The sequence below is a fragment of the Pseudoliparis swirei genome, chromosome 5 (genome assembly GCF_029220125.1).
Source record: "Pseudoliparis swirei isolate HS2019 ecotype Mariana Trench chromosome 5, NWPU_hadal_v1, whole genome shotgun sequence".
Taxonomy (NCBI): domain Eukaryota; kingdom Metazoa; phylum Chordata; class Actinopteri; order Perciformes; family Liparidae; genus Pseudoliparis; species Pseudoliparis swirei.
The window spans coordinates 21,571,036-21,586,616 of NC_079392.1; the positions used below are offsets into that span (position 1 = coordinate 21,571,036).

Here is a 15,581-nt window from a genome sequence, read left to right on the forward strand (position 1 = left end):
TTGATTATTTAAAACTGGTTTCTTTTGTTACTGCTATAATTTCTTGTATTGTACTGTATTATGTACTTTAACATGAAGAACTTTGAATTTACATGCAGTGAATTATGCTAAACATGTAAATCAAATTGCCTTTCCAAAATGTAAACAATTTAGGCCTAAACATAGATGTATATTCAGAAGTCACACAGCCATTTGCCAGTTTAAATAGGCTAAAAGTGAAAAAGTAACCTAAGTAGTCTTGAAGATTTGTTTGAAGCCATTAAAAGGAAGTATTACTGATTTATTAAAGCGCTAAAGAGACAACGCTTGTGTTATTCTTAAAGTCAAACACAAACCAGGTTTATTCATGACTTGGGACCCAAAACTTATTCTTTTGAATAGCCAATAACTGATCTATGAAGCATGAAAAAATGACATATTAGTCATTAATGAAGATGTGAACCCTTTATGAGTGTTTAATTATGAAGTGGTACCCACATTTCAAACAATACAATACGTTCTGCAACATTTTCTACAAATCTGACTGAAATATATGAATGAAGCCGGTATATTTACCTGGGAACTGCGGATCCTTCATGTCTGTCCCTCAGGCTCACCTGACTCTCACTGAACATGCAAATAGAGCTTCAGAGGACTAAATCACTCGTCACAATCCTATTAACACAGTGTATTAGTGAACTGCTTATTAGGTTATTATCTGACATAGATTAAAACAATGTAAATGCTGCATACACACTTTGAAAGGATAAACTAATCACTAATCAGTTAGTTTTTCTATTGCACCTATATGTGCACCTATAGTAAATTAGTTGCAAGTCTGTGAAAGTGTCAATGTCATTTACACTGAGCTTCACTGACATTCAAATAAAACAAGGTAGGCCTATACTAAATAGATAAGTTTGGCATACACTCAAAACAATATATAAAATACTACATTGTGTGTACATTTTAATTATTGAAACATGAATGTTATACATATTCGCAGTAGGTTTATGTTAACAGATTTACTTTGAAAAGGAAAAATATAAAAAGGTAAAGAGGGCATCTTGAATATTATTATAGCATAATATGATGCTCATAAAATATGTTGTTACATGCTTGTTTACATAATGGAACATTTAGCATTAGCTAAAATAAAACTGCTGTTGCTACATGTCACTTTGTGTGCTTACAGTTTGCATTATAACATTACTGGGTGTAAAATATCAGCGTTAGGTTCACAGCTTGTTCCTGCCCCCAAGTGGACAAAAAGCGCCAACAGAGAAAACGTGTTTCTATCCAAGTACATTTCTTACGGGTTGTAGTAGAAGGACAACACTCCTCATCCATTGTATAGCTTTCAAAATAAATAAATAAATAATAAACAGGATTCACTACCATCAACATCTTGACATAACCTCGTCGTGCAGGGCAGAATTGACGTTTACTTCTAGCCAATAGCCAAGGCTTAGTTCGCATTCTGACCAATCACCGACGACGATTGGTTGGCGGGAGAGGAAAAGGCGGGGCGGCGGAGCGACTAGCCGACGAATCAGCGCAGGCCTCTCACCGAAAGGCCGGAAGCACATGCTGTGGCGCGCTGCTGATGATGTTGTTGTCATCTGCGACATGTTGCTAGACATCGGTAGTGATTTATCTGTTTTTTGAAGTATATCGATCGTGTTACAAACGGAGAATGGCAGCAACAGTGGCTCCAGCTATCAGCCCCACGGAGCCCGACTCGGACCGGTGTGTGAGTGAGGAGGAGAGCCGCGGGGCCGAGGCGGAGGAGGAAAGCACCCAGCAGCCGACGGGCCCCGCGGCCACCGTGAGCCACAGCCGACTGTCCAAACTCCCGCTGTCTCGCATCAAGTCGCTCATGAAGACCGACCCAGACGTGTCCCTCGCCAGCCAGGAGTCTGTGTTCATCATCGCTAAAGCCACGGTAAAAAAACAACAACACATGCGAAGGAAGTCTTTGCAACAACTCTGACTGCTTTACGTTAGTCCCAGTTCTATCACAGCGTGAGACTCAGTCAATAACAATATCTTTATCCTGATGCAATAGTATTCGTATTTTTAATATATCATAAACGTCTATACACTTCACCAGTTAAATGAGGGCCTAAACACACAACCAATGAAGTACTATAACATGTTACACTCGCATCATAAGTTGTCCAATTATGTAATGTCATGTCTATAATATAAGGTATATAAAAGGTATCACGGGTGAGCTTGCAAACACCGAATTCAAATGCAAAAGCTAACAACGGCAGACATCATTTTACGATGAAATAGTAATATGTCGACCCCAGCAGCACGTGGGAGTTTATAATTCCTTCCTTTACACATTTCTGATGAATTCATCTTAATATTAAGGTAAAACAGGTGAAAAAACTTGTCCTGTCCTTGATCTAAATAAAATGAAGGTCAGGAATGTGAAATGCACTGACATTTTTTCCCCCATTTTCTTTAGGTTCAGGTCGAAATCGATTCTAATAATATCAGTTTTTACTAGTTCTAGATTGGATTTAGTTTCAAATGACCGAGTATCAATGCATTTCTTTCATCCAGGAGTTATTTATTGAGATGATTGCCAAAGATTCCATGGTGTACGCCCAGCAAGGAAAGAGAAAAACTTTGCAAAGAAAGGACTTGGGTAAGTGCTGTAAATAAGTTCTGAATGCAGTTTGCAAATCATGTTATTCAGCCTTAAAATGGGTTTACAACGTTATTGATTTTTTTTCTGATGGGCTCAAACCAAATCATGACAATTTAGATGGTGTGAAAATATAAATGATGACTTACTAAAGGTGATATCGTGCTGATTCTTGTTGGGGAACGTATATTATTAAATTCATGTTCACTTGGATATTGACAAACCTATATTTAAATGCACAGATGAATAGAAACCTCAAAAAGACTTTAACCTGTTTTGACCTTTTTTTGTCTCTCATTTCTCTTCTGTTACCTCTCCAGACAATGCAATAGAGGCCATAGATGAATTTGCATTTCTTGAAGGTAAGCCTCACCTGGATATAACATTTGTACGGCCTTTTTAATGCCTCATTTTGTTGAATTCACCTATAGCAGGTTCAATTAATCGCACATGTGTAAGATAAGAATACATAAAATAGAGCATGTTCATCCAAATGTGTTCAACTACACTGTTGACATTATTGAGTACATTCCTAGATTGAATTTATGTACCAGTGCAGTTGGTTCCAATTCTTCTTTTCTGTTCCTGTAGGCGCACTCGATTAAATGCTGCTCCAAATGACGAGAACATTGAATATCTGCAGCCATCCAGGAATCTTTCTTTTTACAGGGACACAGTTTGTTGCGAACACTTTTCTGGTACTAAGTCAGTCTCAAAATGGATATTTACAAATGCTTTTCTACAATGTTCCATTAAGATTTGTCATACTTTACTTTCAAGACATCAGTGGTAATGTGTACATTATTTCTGTAAATATTTGTGAAATACTACTGTACAATGGAATAAATGTAAGTTTGAAATAACCAGTGTCTGTCAGTTTCACACCGAGATTTGCAAGATAAATATGAATTCCTGTCTGTGGTCAGTATTAAAAATTGATATTCTACACGTTGGTAAAACTAGAAACATTTGCATTTGTACTAAAAAGAAAGACCAATATGTTGCACACTCTTCGTCCTCATGTAGCTGTTACTATAAATCAACTTTACATATTAGTCCCACGCTAGACTGGGATAATCATTCAAGCTGTGAATTAACATTTATTAAAAACATTGCAACATTTTGATCTTGTAAGACACTGCAAATATTAGAAGACGTGAAAAGCTTGTCGACTGAAGCAGTCTTCCTCTGGAAAGACAAAACTGTTTCTAGATGAGAAGCAACATTCTCACTCAAACCACATTGTTAAAGATCCTTAATTGTAGAGCTTCCTTCCATCTTATGCACCAAAGTGTGTCAACACCTCTGTCCAAGCACCGGATCCCCAGACCTCCAGGGATGAATGAGCTGTCCAGGGTGCTGCCCTAGTTGACGTGTTTTAAAAGGAAAACTTCCTGCTACTTAAAATGCCAGGATGTCATTTTAACTGATTGGATTTGCGGCATAAAACACATTTGATTGTAGGAAACTTACTGGAGGCAATACATTTAGAATTAGTTTATTCTCATTGTCTTCGTCTCAATGCTGATATGTTGCAGTTACATACTTCTATCGATTTAAATTTTTCCGCCCGATATGTCAGTTAGGACCAACTCAATGCCTTTGTCAAAAAAAATGAAAATATTATTCCGTGGGTTCATTTTAGAACAAAGATTGGAGGGTAGAAGTACACAGTTTAACATATTTTCCATGTGTGCTATTACCAATTTTTTAGGCCAATAGCATTCTATTATTATATATAAATATTTAGATAGAGAGACTACAATTTAGTTAAATACGTTGACAATACCAGATGAGGTTTTTTAACAAATGCACAATATTAAACTATTAAATATGGATCCCTTACACCTTGTTGTTAAAGAATTGTGACCACAAAATGAACAGGGTGGAATGTTATTAAGTTGTAAACTACAATGAAGTTACTGCTGACTGGTGGACAAACTAGGTAATGCAACAACAAATGACAAACATATCTTTGGTGTTTCTGTACAGCCAATTATTTTTAGTTATCAGGTGACATATTGGCTGATACACATTAGTGATAATAAGCATACACCGGCTTGGCCCAGCATCAGTCTGGATCTATTTTTTAGTACAGATCAGCTGGACAAAGATGTTTGATCACTTTGTTTTTTCTTAGTAACAGTAAATCTCCTGGAAAAGTGACCACATTCTAAATCTGTCACCAGCATTTGTTTAATACTCCAGTAGTGCATCACAGTGCACTACAAGCCCGAGTTGAGAGTTACATGTCTTGCTCAACACGGAGACTGTTGTATGACACTGAGAAAATACCCAAAACGTTTGAGTTTGCATTACGAATCTATCCGAATCTCTCTCGACCCGAGATAGATTTTGTTCTTCCTGGCAGCATTGGCACATACAAACGGGTTCAGTTTCACACTCTCGGCACAGTCAAGACCCCATGAGTTTTTGCAGCAGGGATTTTTAAAATAAATGCCTAAGTGTGTTTCAGCTGATTTTCTGGGTTTAGTGTTTCGGGGAGTAATGAAACAGAGCTGTGAGAAGCACAGATGTTTGGTTCCAGAAGAGCACCAGTCAACTCCCTGCAGAGGAATGCCTTACTGGCACAGGGGACTATGGAGGGCTCTTTTATAATAAATTATAATCACATGTCGAAAGATTGGACATCATTTTATCTCCACAGTCAATAAAGACATTCCATTAAGTAAATCTCATGTGAAAAGAAAATGTTGGGCCTCCCCCTGACCAGAGACATGAACAGGGAATCTGAGACCGGCTAGCCTGATGATCCTTGTATCAGTGGGAAACAGCATGCTGGGAGAATATACTGATTCTGTCCCTTTTTTTGTCTAGTTATAACAAAATAAAATAAATAAACAAATCAGAAAGACATTTATATTCAGATCACAGGTACTGAATAGGGTAAACTTATTTTAAATGCAGATAAAGGCCAATGTCAGGTCTTTCAACACATTGTAAATATTCTATTTATCTGTTTTGAATCTTTAATGTGAAAAGAATAGTTTAATATTTTGAAGAAATGCGCTTTTGCATTGTAATGTTTGTCTTCCAAATATGAAGAAATAGTCAAAGGATCATTAGATCATGGAAATGGCTAACCTGGTTAGACAAAACTAAAGCTGTTGACTGTTAAGGACAATTACTTCTAATGTCTTCCTACACGTTAGCTTGTCTTCACCGGAAGATGTCCTCAGGTCAAGGAACATCACTGCTTCCTGCAAAACGGTTCCATACAACAAAACTGCACTCAGTTACTTTTTGAGAGAAACATATTCTCTTCTGGATTAGAGTTTTAAACATGGTTAACTTTGTGAACTGAAACTAAACAACAAGTCCTACAAAACTACACAAGGGACACAAACTATGCGACAGTGGATGTTATTTCCGCGGGTCTGCCGTCGCATTCAATTTTGCAATTGCAAGGAATTATGGGACAGCATTATCCGGTTTCCTTTTTCTAGAAGATGGTCCAGTGTATCCTTTGCGAAAGATGATAAGATAGGAAGCATTGAAGCACATTTCCTCTGCATTTAGAGAATTAAACATTGCTTATTTTCACACTTCTTAGTCAATTCACACATGCACGTATGAGATATAGCAAGTCTGCTTGCATGCCAACCGTAGATGATGGAATGTCCTTAGCATAGACTCAAGCGTCTACATTTTATATCAGACCAGCTTCACATAAAACCACAAATATGAACATGGTGGCAGAAAAAGGAAAAGTCAGGAAATCAAATTAATTAACACACACTGTCTGGACACACCATGAAAATTTGTACCAAGGCCGATGGCTACCGATCCGATAGTTATTGAGAGGTCTGGACCAAAATGTTTGACTGACAGACTCAACAACATTTCAAGTCCTTCTCATCCAAAACTGTGCCTCTAAAGCCTATACTAATTACATCTGGTTACTTTAATCTGTTCAAAAACGAGTTATGAGCTGGAACAATTTCTTTAATTTGGAGCATATTTACATCATATAAATGATCTCAAAGTCTTTAGAAATGAATGAAAACATGTGCCGTCCTTCCTTCTGCATTCCACCTCCCCGTTTCCCTTGTTTCCAGGATCAGTTGAGGTTTTGCCTGCTGCATTTTATCCCTTAGAAATCCCATGTAGGTACAGTAAGATCACTCAGGCTGCATATTCAGCACACAGAACCGTGTCCTCCAACATCTGCAGGAGGTCATTCTATCCCTCCTTTCATCTCAGGCACTCCACCCCCTTAAAGAGGAAGACATTACTCCCTCGGCCCCACTTTTCCCCGCTGTTGCTCCTTTTATTTCTGGTTGCCCACATGTTTGTGAGTCCGCACACCTTGACAGATAGTTTAATTGCGGCAGAGATATGCAGACAATGTATCCGTCTCACAAGCAGAGCTGGAGTCATGTGCAAGGTATGTTTTTGCAGCTGACATTCCAATCTGATTTCTTGAGTCGATTTCTTCAACAGTTAACCCCACCTCCAACACACACACACACACACACACACACACACACACACACACACACATTACCCCAACCCCGCCCCTCAGTGCACAGACTGCATATTTTCACATCCAGGGAACGGATATGTTTGCCCATAAAGTAACATTGTTGCCCTTTTGTCTGGATATTTCTTAGTTCTTCCACCAAGTGTTCTCGCAGCCAAAGGATAATTTGTCCAATGTCCTGATCCGTTTAACCACAAGAACTTAGACCAGCCCATATTGATCCACCCTTACAAAATGTGTCCGTTACATGCCCCGCATTAGTGTCTAAAGCAATATTCCTTGCATGAGGTGACTCATAGTTCCTGTATTGCCTCGCCAATGAACTTAACATTTTTTCCATTCCAGAAGACAGAATGTCCAAAGCATTCTGGCTAAGGAAGTGTGATGTATTGTTTTAATTTGTACGGTTAATATATGTATTTGTAATCTTAGGATCACTTTTATAGCAGTTTTCTCCTCCTTATGGGCAAGGTAATTTCATGGAATCACCCCCAATAGTTTCAGTGATAATTTCATTGGTAAAAAAAATGAAATCAAACATCTTGTAGCATCTTGCATTCCTGTGTCATTTTCTTCTCTCAGATTCCAACATAAATAACAGGTCCTAACCTTTTCGGCAAACTAAACTATCTACTAGAAGTGTCAGCGTTTGGTGTCAATCCAACAGAAATAACTGTAACGTTAAGATACGAGTTTCTCCTCCCTCCAACAGCAGCATGGGTAGATCAGAATGAAGAGCAGCCACATGTTACATTTCTACTGACTACATAATCCAAAACGTTTGCTTAATAGTTGCCATTCCGTGAGGAGTTACAGGAATTTAGTACCCAAAGAGGACATTCTGTACTAAATTTGGATAAGTGACAGACTAAAACCCAAAAGCATGACTTAGAATCGGTCACTATAACAAGAAACTTCAGCTTTACTTAGCTCATGGCAGCCAACGATCAAAAATCAAGAGATCAGGCAAACAAATCCAACAAGGGGCAAGCAGGGGATTCCAAAGTCCAGGAATCAGGAAAAAACAAGCGAAACAAAAGCTTTAAGCTAAGCAATGAGACGATGTGGTAGTGCAACAATGCATTTGTGCCAGTGTACATTGAGAGTTGCTGATGAGGGGATGAGGATGTAGGTGGAGAGCTCAGGTGAGGGGCATGAGGCAGGGCAGCAGAAAGAGGCAGCAGGAGAGTGAAATGGTTAAAAAAAAGAGATAAAGAAATAAAGCTGGCACAGGTCATGAAAAATAAACAGTTTTTGAATAAACTGGTATTGACCTGGGGGTCTAGCGGTAAATGGTTCATGGCTGTACATTTTTGCATTACTGCAGCAAGATAAACCACTAGAAGTCAGCAAAAACAAGATGTTTAACTCGTATAATATTGCTCTTTAAAATATATTTTTTAAAGTGGCAGTTTAGCCAAATCACAATAAAACACATTTTCTCACTTGCAGCTTTTATTTAGAGCAGACATTTGAATAAATGCTGAGTTCAGTTTATTATCAGTGCGCAGGATGTTGTTTTTTATTTCTGCTTTGAACACCATAAATCATATTACATGCACCTCCATTGTATTTGAAGTGCATTTCACAGGCAAACATCTATAAACCTCATAGTAACATCTACAAACCTCAGAGTAAATGATTGACATTATCTGAATGGCAAGTCGGTAACATAAGTTTGGGTGGACCAGACCCTTTAAGGTTGTGGGAATGAGCAGAGCTTCAAGCAACAGGCAAATAAACAAAAACAATCACATATTTCACACGGTCAGAAACACAATCATGTAGTTCCTTCAATAAGATTAACAGCTCAGATGTATTTAGTTATTAGCAAGAAATATTTAACGCTTTGCATATTTGATATGAAAGAAATGAGATGGAGCAACATTAGAGTCATCTGTCATCCCTAATCAGGTTTTGGATCAATCATTGTATAGACTGTTGTTATTGGCGGCATCGTCTGACTTTGGCATCTGTGTTTGTCATTTCTCTCGACCACAAGGTCTGTTCAAAGGAATATCTTGAAAGAGATGCAGGCCCACATCAATTTATCTGGTTTCTCTCAGTGTAATCATGTCCGGTTGCTGTTTTCTGTTGAAGCCTGGACTGGATGTAGATGCCCGACTCTCAGAAACAGCCTTCAGCGGGTTCTTGTGGTGTTCAGTTATGGAAACTAACAATTTTATTATGATTTATGGCCAGACTGGGGAAGGCTCCAAAGACATATTCAGGACACATCTGAATCTCTTTATTGGCCAAATATATTATATTTACTTGTTGAAATTGGTGCATTGGGATGAGCCAAGCCATTAGAAAGAAATATAAGGGGAAAAAGCTGGAAAAACTAAAGCACAGGCCTTGGTTTCATATGGCCTGTCAGCCTTTTGACAGAAGTGTGTTCTTTAAATTAAAGACATGATTAGGAGTGCCCCAAAAAATAATATAAGATTCGTCTTTATTTATTTAAAGAATATTTTTGGAATAACATTTATCTATAAAGTCTCATAATGCACGCCTGAAAACAAGCTTCATTGTGAGTATTAATTCAAACATACAGTGGCGTGTCATCGCCGTAGAAAGATGACACGCCGACGCGATATGTTTTCAAGATAACCTGAAATAGTGGAAGCAGATAAACTGAACACAAGAAGCGGAGACACCTTGTGGAACAGTTCTTCCAACATGGGCAAATATAAAGGTGACATTACCCATAACAAGCAAGCAAACGTTTTTCATTCAACATTGCACTTTTCAGTCGTTAAAAGAGGTCGAGTAGATTAAAAAACAAGCCCAAAAAGGTGTTTAACCAACAAAATACCAGGAATAACATCAAGAAAAAGGCAAAGAAGACAAATGAGTCTTAAAGGCGCTATATATAAGAGTGGTAAACACGTTGCCAGCAGCTTTCAGCTGTCAGTGATAACAATTGTTTGCTGCTAATGATTTTAATCCAATATAATAAGAAACCTTTTAAAAATGCACACTGATTCTGATTCGCTAAGACTTTGCAGCAGAACTTCAACGAATTCTACATTTCTGTTACAATAGTAATACTGTAAATGTAATATCTACAACAGACAATTTCAAACCATGATTCATTTCTACAGGTTGTCTCTCTGGGTTAATACATTCGGTTTATCACAGTTTGTAGGTGTGTTTGGCATTTTGTCTGGAATCCCACAGAGAACATAACTGCTGCAAGACGGATCCAGATGCACAAGTTAGACACGCCTACTGTCTGGTCTGAGAGTTTCCACAACTACACAGCTGCAAACCACGGTTAATTGTATATATGATTCGAAACAAAATGTGTTTGTGCCATTTTACATTACATGTCATTTAGCTGACGCTTTTATCCAAAGCGACTTACAATCCTGTTACATACACTGTAGACGCAGCTACAGGGAGCAACTCAGGGTTAAGTGTCTTGCTCAAGGACACATCGACTAGGGCAGGGATTGAACCTCCAACCCCCTGATTGAAAGACGGACCTGCTAACCACTGACCCATAGTCACCCATTTAAATGCCGATTCGGGGCTGATCATGTAATCTAAAAGCTACAGGATAAATCCTTGTTGCTTTTGCCATATAAATCTGTTGCAGTCCTGGTGGAGAAAATGCTCTGAGGAAAAGAGAAGAGGGCGGGATGAAGGAGGAATTTAAAACCTAACATGAGACAAATGAGGCTTGCCATCCGAAGTAAAGCAGCAGGAAAAGAGAAATGAGTGAGAGGTGAGATGAGTGTGAAAGAAAAAGAGGAGGGAGTTTGGCTGAGCGTGAGAATGACTGAAAATGGATAAACAGAGGGTGGGAGGGGAAGACGGTAAGACATAACAAGAGAGGTGGTGGAAGTGAGTGAGTGAGAGATGGGCAGGGAGGTATAAAGAGAGGGAGGGAGTGATATAAGAGAGGCAGCCACAGAGGGAGAGGTGACAGAGTAGATTATCCTCCTCTCCTCTCCTCCTCTCTGCCAGCCTCATCATGTTCATGCAGCAGATGTTGACTGTTATCTCTCTGACTGTTATTCTCCTGGTATCTGTGGAAGGTAGGACACAACCATACTTACTATCTGTGTGTGTGTGTGTGTGTGTGTGTGTGTGTGTGTGTGTGTGTGTGCATGCGTGAATGTGTGTTGCATGGCTTGCATGCACCCTGCAGGTGGACAGTGTGGCAAAGAGAGCGATGGCGAAGACAGAAACGGAGAGAAGAGGGATAGGGGGACAGCAGCAGCAGTAGAGAAGGAGGCACGGATATAAACAGAGGAACAGAACGCGGGAGGACGAGCATCCAAAATAAGATATCACTCAACACAGAAAGAAACAGTCTCAGGGCTCAGTCTGCGTGATGGTGTCGTTTGTTTCAAATGTTGTGAAAGCACTGGAAGTGCGGTGATGTTCCCAAAGGATGGATTTGAAAATCCCCGATGGCATAGCAGCCTGTCCTATTTCACAGCTCGTATTGCTCCCGCTGTTTCCATCCCACTTTAAATTGTTTACACATTTGCTATGGTTGAAAAGGCATCATGGCACACCCTCCACACAAACGCACACTCCTCCTCCCACTTTCTCAGTCTGCCGTGGTCGTATGTTTCGCAGCACAATGGGATGCCATTGTAATTCCTCTGACATTCTTGTGTGTGTATGCGAGTGTACGCGAGCGTGTGTCGATACGGAGCGAGAGTCAGGAGCACATTCTGCAGAACAGATAACATTTGGCTGGATGTGAAAACTGTTCCAGTCTTTACTTAAATCTGAATATTGATTTCAAAGTGTTTACAAATCAGGATTGCTGTGCAGTAAATATACATGTAAGAGGTTTACATCGCCAATGTAAATGTTATTTGGGATAATGTGCCATAATGCATGCCGTTTGAAACTTTTGTGGCGTTCGTGTTCAGGCTCTTGTCCTCACTCGAGGCAAATGTTTTCTGTCTAAGATGACTTGGTAGAATAAAACCAAAGGTTTGAAACAGAAGAAGCCATCATAGTGAATTGAGCTTGACAGAAGGGAACATTAGTAAAATACTGTAAATCAGCTTTTGTTTGACACCCTCCTCTCATGTCTCCTTGCTCTTCTTTCTCCTTGTCTGTTTCTTTGTTCCCTAGGTAAAGGCGTGCAGATGCAGAGAGATGTCCAGTGCTGCATGTTGTACTCCCAGGGTAAGGTGCGTACCAAAGATGTGTTGCGGTTCGAGGTGCAGACGGAGGGGCCCGACTGCAGTATACAAGCCATCATGCAAGTATTTCAACTATCCACTCCTGGAGCTAAAGAGCACACGGCAATCTACAGGCATGGAAAATATGCCTCTCGTTAGAGGAGGGCAGAGCCGGGCTGAGAGGCATTGTCATCTTTCCAGGTCATGTTGTTATGGCAGGGCCCGGAGCTGCATTTGCCAGGGAAGTAAGAAAGGAAATATGTGGGAATAACAAGCCATCTGAAAATACCTTCCGAGCCAGCTGAGCCCCGCCGCAGCCATTGAGTCAGAACAGCAGGGTTTAGTTAAGTAAACCATTCTGCATTGTGATACCTATTGTTTCCAGCAAGTCAGAGAAATATGATGTAGCCAGGGAAAGGGGAACTTGCTTTTTATGTGGTCCAGTTAACACAAACATAGAATTCTTACACAATGGTTTCTTTTGGTCCTTTCTGTAACCTCTTTTTTCAACTTTGCCCACTTTTGATCAGTTTTGACCTTTTTTTCCAAAGAAAGAAAACATTAATTGACTATTTCCAGCCACCCTACAGCATTTCCTATTTGCAATGACTTTTGGGTTAAAACTTGCCGTCTTTGCTACACCTGACAGACATCTTTCTAGTCCTCCACATTATTGCTGATTTGTCTTCTTCTTGCCAATCTTGTGCCTCCAATCTTGTGATTAAGATCTGTCGTTTCTGCAGAACCGTGTCCTGCCATCCTGTGTCGTGTAATAAGTATTGTCTTCTTTTTATAGTCTTTACACAAAGAAGGCGGTGAAGTGTGCAGACCCCAGAGACCGGAAAGTGAAGAGGTTGCTGAGAAAACTCCTGCGGAGACAGAGAACCAAGGCCCACCGAACCATGTGGCTCCTTCCTCATGACAACCTGCCCGTCATGTCAGAGGTACATGCCAAAGCCATCAGAAATACGCTATATTGTATGTTGAATGTATTCAAATAAAATGTAATTTAATCAAATGTATTCAGTCAAAAGTAGACAGTGGGATCTATGATTGTTGATTGAAATATTAGGAGAGATTTCCATGTTATTTCTCTTACTTGAAAGATTTATGGATTTCCTCCTCATGTGATTACCAGGACAAGAAAGATAACTGGGCGGTCCTCAATGTCGAGTGATGGAGCGCCGTCAGATATGGAGGAAAACTCATAGTCATAAGTAGGTTTTTTTCAAAGCAGGTTGTTTAATGTGCGGAGGTACCTATCGCTTAAATGTCTCATCCGTTGTTTTTCCACTTTTCTACAGGCCAAGTAAACTTTCAGCAGTTTGTCCTTTTACACGACACAGCTTGCTGACTATCCAGTCGTCTCGTGTCTCTCTCTATCTACACTATCTGTCTCCCTGGGTCCAGACCTGGGCAGCAACACATTTAAATGGCTTTAGATATTTAAACATGAAGTGTGCTTGAAATATTCTCAAACACATGGCAGGAATAGTCTCAACAGAGGTGTATTTACTTGGAAGATAATTGAATTGATTTAGATTTTTTTTTTTAATGGCTTATACTGTTATTTGCCGGAGTCTGCCTCGAAGTGTCTCCCTCTGCAACATTACTTCCTGTAAGTAATGTGAAAAAAAGGTGTAATTAAGCAATCGATAAACGAGCAGTGATTTTACTTTATGATACTCTCTATGCTTATTTGTGACTTGTATACCTTCAGTAATGTGTTTATAAGACTGCTCACACTGTACGACAGCTGAAATCAAAATGGGATCAGAGAGAAGATTTCACCTGCTGGATAAAACTTCCTGTGTCACATAAAGAGCAAATGTTCCTGATATTTGGTCCACTCTATGTATCGACTGTTGAAAACCTGTAAAGCCACAGTCAAATGAGCCCCTCAGGCATCTATCAGATATTTAAATGTATAAGCATTTACAGTTTACATTCGTCTGTTCCACCAATAGTTCATCACTAAACTATGCCAAAGTATTCATGATTCAATTCACCATATGGCAAGGCTGTTAAAACGTAGAGGGCTCAATTGTGTGTGTGAAGCACACAAGTATTATATTGTAGAAGAATGCACTGGATGTTATCTCAAGTGAACTATTTTATAAATTAATCTGAAATAATAACTGGAGCTGTGTCACTGTCTTTTTCTGTGCATCATTGTGTGTCAGCGTGTCAAAATGTATCTGAAGCAGATAGAAAGATAAATAGATCTAAAATAAATAGATAGATAAAGCTATAGAAAGTTGAAGATACAAATAAACTTACAGGCAGACATAGCAGGTCGTTGTACTAGCGGCTCAAAAGCCAAGAAACATCGCAACATCTCCATAATAAGAACACTGACTGGTTTGAGTAAATGAAGTGCAGGTGGTGAGATAGACGCTCTGGTGAGAGGAATGAGGTGATTAAAGGGCAGATGGGAGTTGCAGGATGTCGAATAAAGAGTTGGGCTTATCCATCCTCGACTGTACTTTTGAAATAAGTGCTAATTAGCAAATGTTAGCATGCTAGCACACATGCAAAACTAAACCAATAAACATGGTAAACATTGTACATTTGTTAATTGTATAATATACTGTGTATATATACATATATATATATATATATAATTATATACATATATCATGTTCGCATTTGTAGCATGCTGGCATTATAGCACTTAGCCCAAAGCACCGCTGTGTTGCCTCACAGCGCTGTTAGCATGGTTAAGCTAACAAGATTATGAAGCAACAAGGTTAGGCCTACTGGTTAGGCTATGAGGCAACAAGTTAAAAAAAGGGATTTCAAACCTTGTAAATACATTACAATCTAATCTCTGTGAATGATTTGGGTTACATTCATTCATCAGTCAGTGAGGTTTGGGTCAATTGCATCCCGTGATGCACTACGGCAGAACATTTTGACATTTAATTATTGTCCAGTATTATTATGAAAGTTTTTCTCATATAATTTGACCCATATTTGTCTCTAAGTAAACCAGCTTCTGGACAGGAGAATATCTTCCACCAGGGGTAGCCACAACACAATAATGAGAATCACAGTTAAATTCCTGAGCCATTTATTTGTCAAACTTTATCATAAGCTGTCCATCAAATTGTTGAGATTGTCACTGAAATAACATCAGGCTTCACAACGAAAGTCAAACCTCTTAATGAGCATAAAAGTGACAACGTAAGAAGAGTTTTAAATAATAAATAACTTCCACATTAACTTCCACAATAACAGTTCCTCTAAAACAACCAACACAAAAAGCATTAAGCAACTT

At 39.2% G+C, this 15,581-nt stretch overlaps 2 protein-coding genes across 2 annotated transcripts; both read left to right on the forward strand.

The window, feature by feature from the left end:
• The first annotated feature begins 1,565 nt into the window (after positions 1–1,565).
• Positions 1,566–3,504, forward strand: pole4 (polymerase (DNA-directed), epsilon 4, accessory subunit). Its single transcript, XM_056414887.1, has 4 exons — positions 1,566–1,924; positions 2,557–2,641; positions 2,962–3,003; positions 3,233–3,504. Exons 1-4 carry the CDS (start codon positions 1,676–1,678, stop codon positions 3,244–3,246), a joined length of 390 nt encoding a protein of 129 aa, XP_056270862.1. The 5' UTR covers positions 1,566–1,675; the 3' UTR covers positions 3,247–3,504.
• Positions 3,505–11,063: 7,559 nt separating this feature from the next.
• On the forward strand, positions 11,064–14,439 carry ccl44 (chemokine (C-C motif) ligand 44). Its single transcript, XM_056414852.1, has 5 exons — positions 11,064–11,191; positions 12,252–12,381; positions 13,098–13,245; positions 13,440–13,518; positions 13,606–14,439. The coding sequence occupies exons 1-4, from the start codon at positions 11,128–11,130 to the stop codon at positions 13,476–13,478; spliced, it is 381 nt and encodes a 126-aa protein (XP_056270827.1). The 5' UTR covers positions 11,064–11,127; the 3' UTR covers positions 13,479–13,518; positions 13,606–14,439.
• The last annotated feature ends 1,142 nt before the right edge of the window (positions 14,440–15,581 follow it).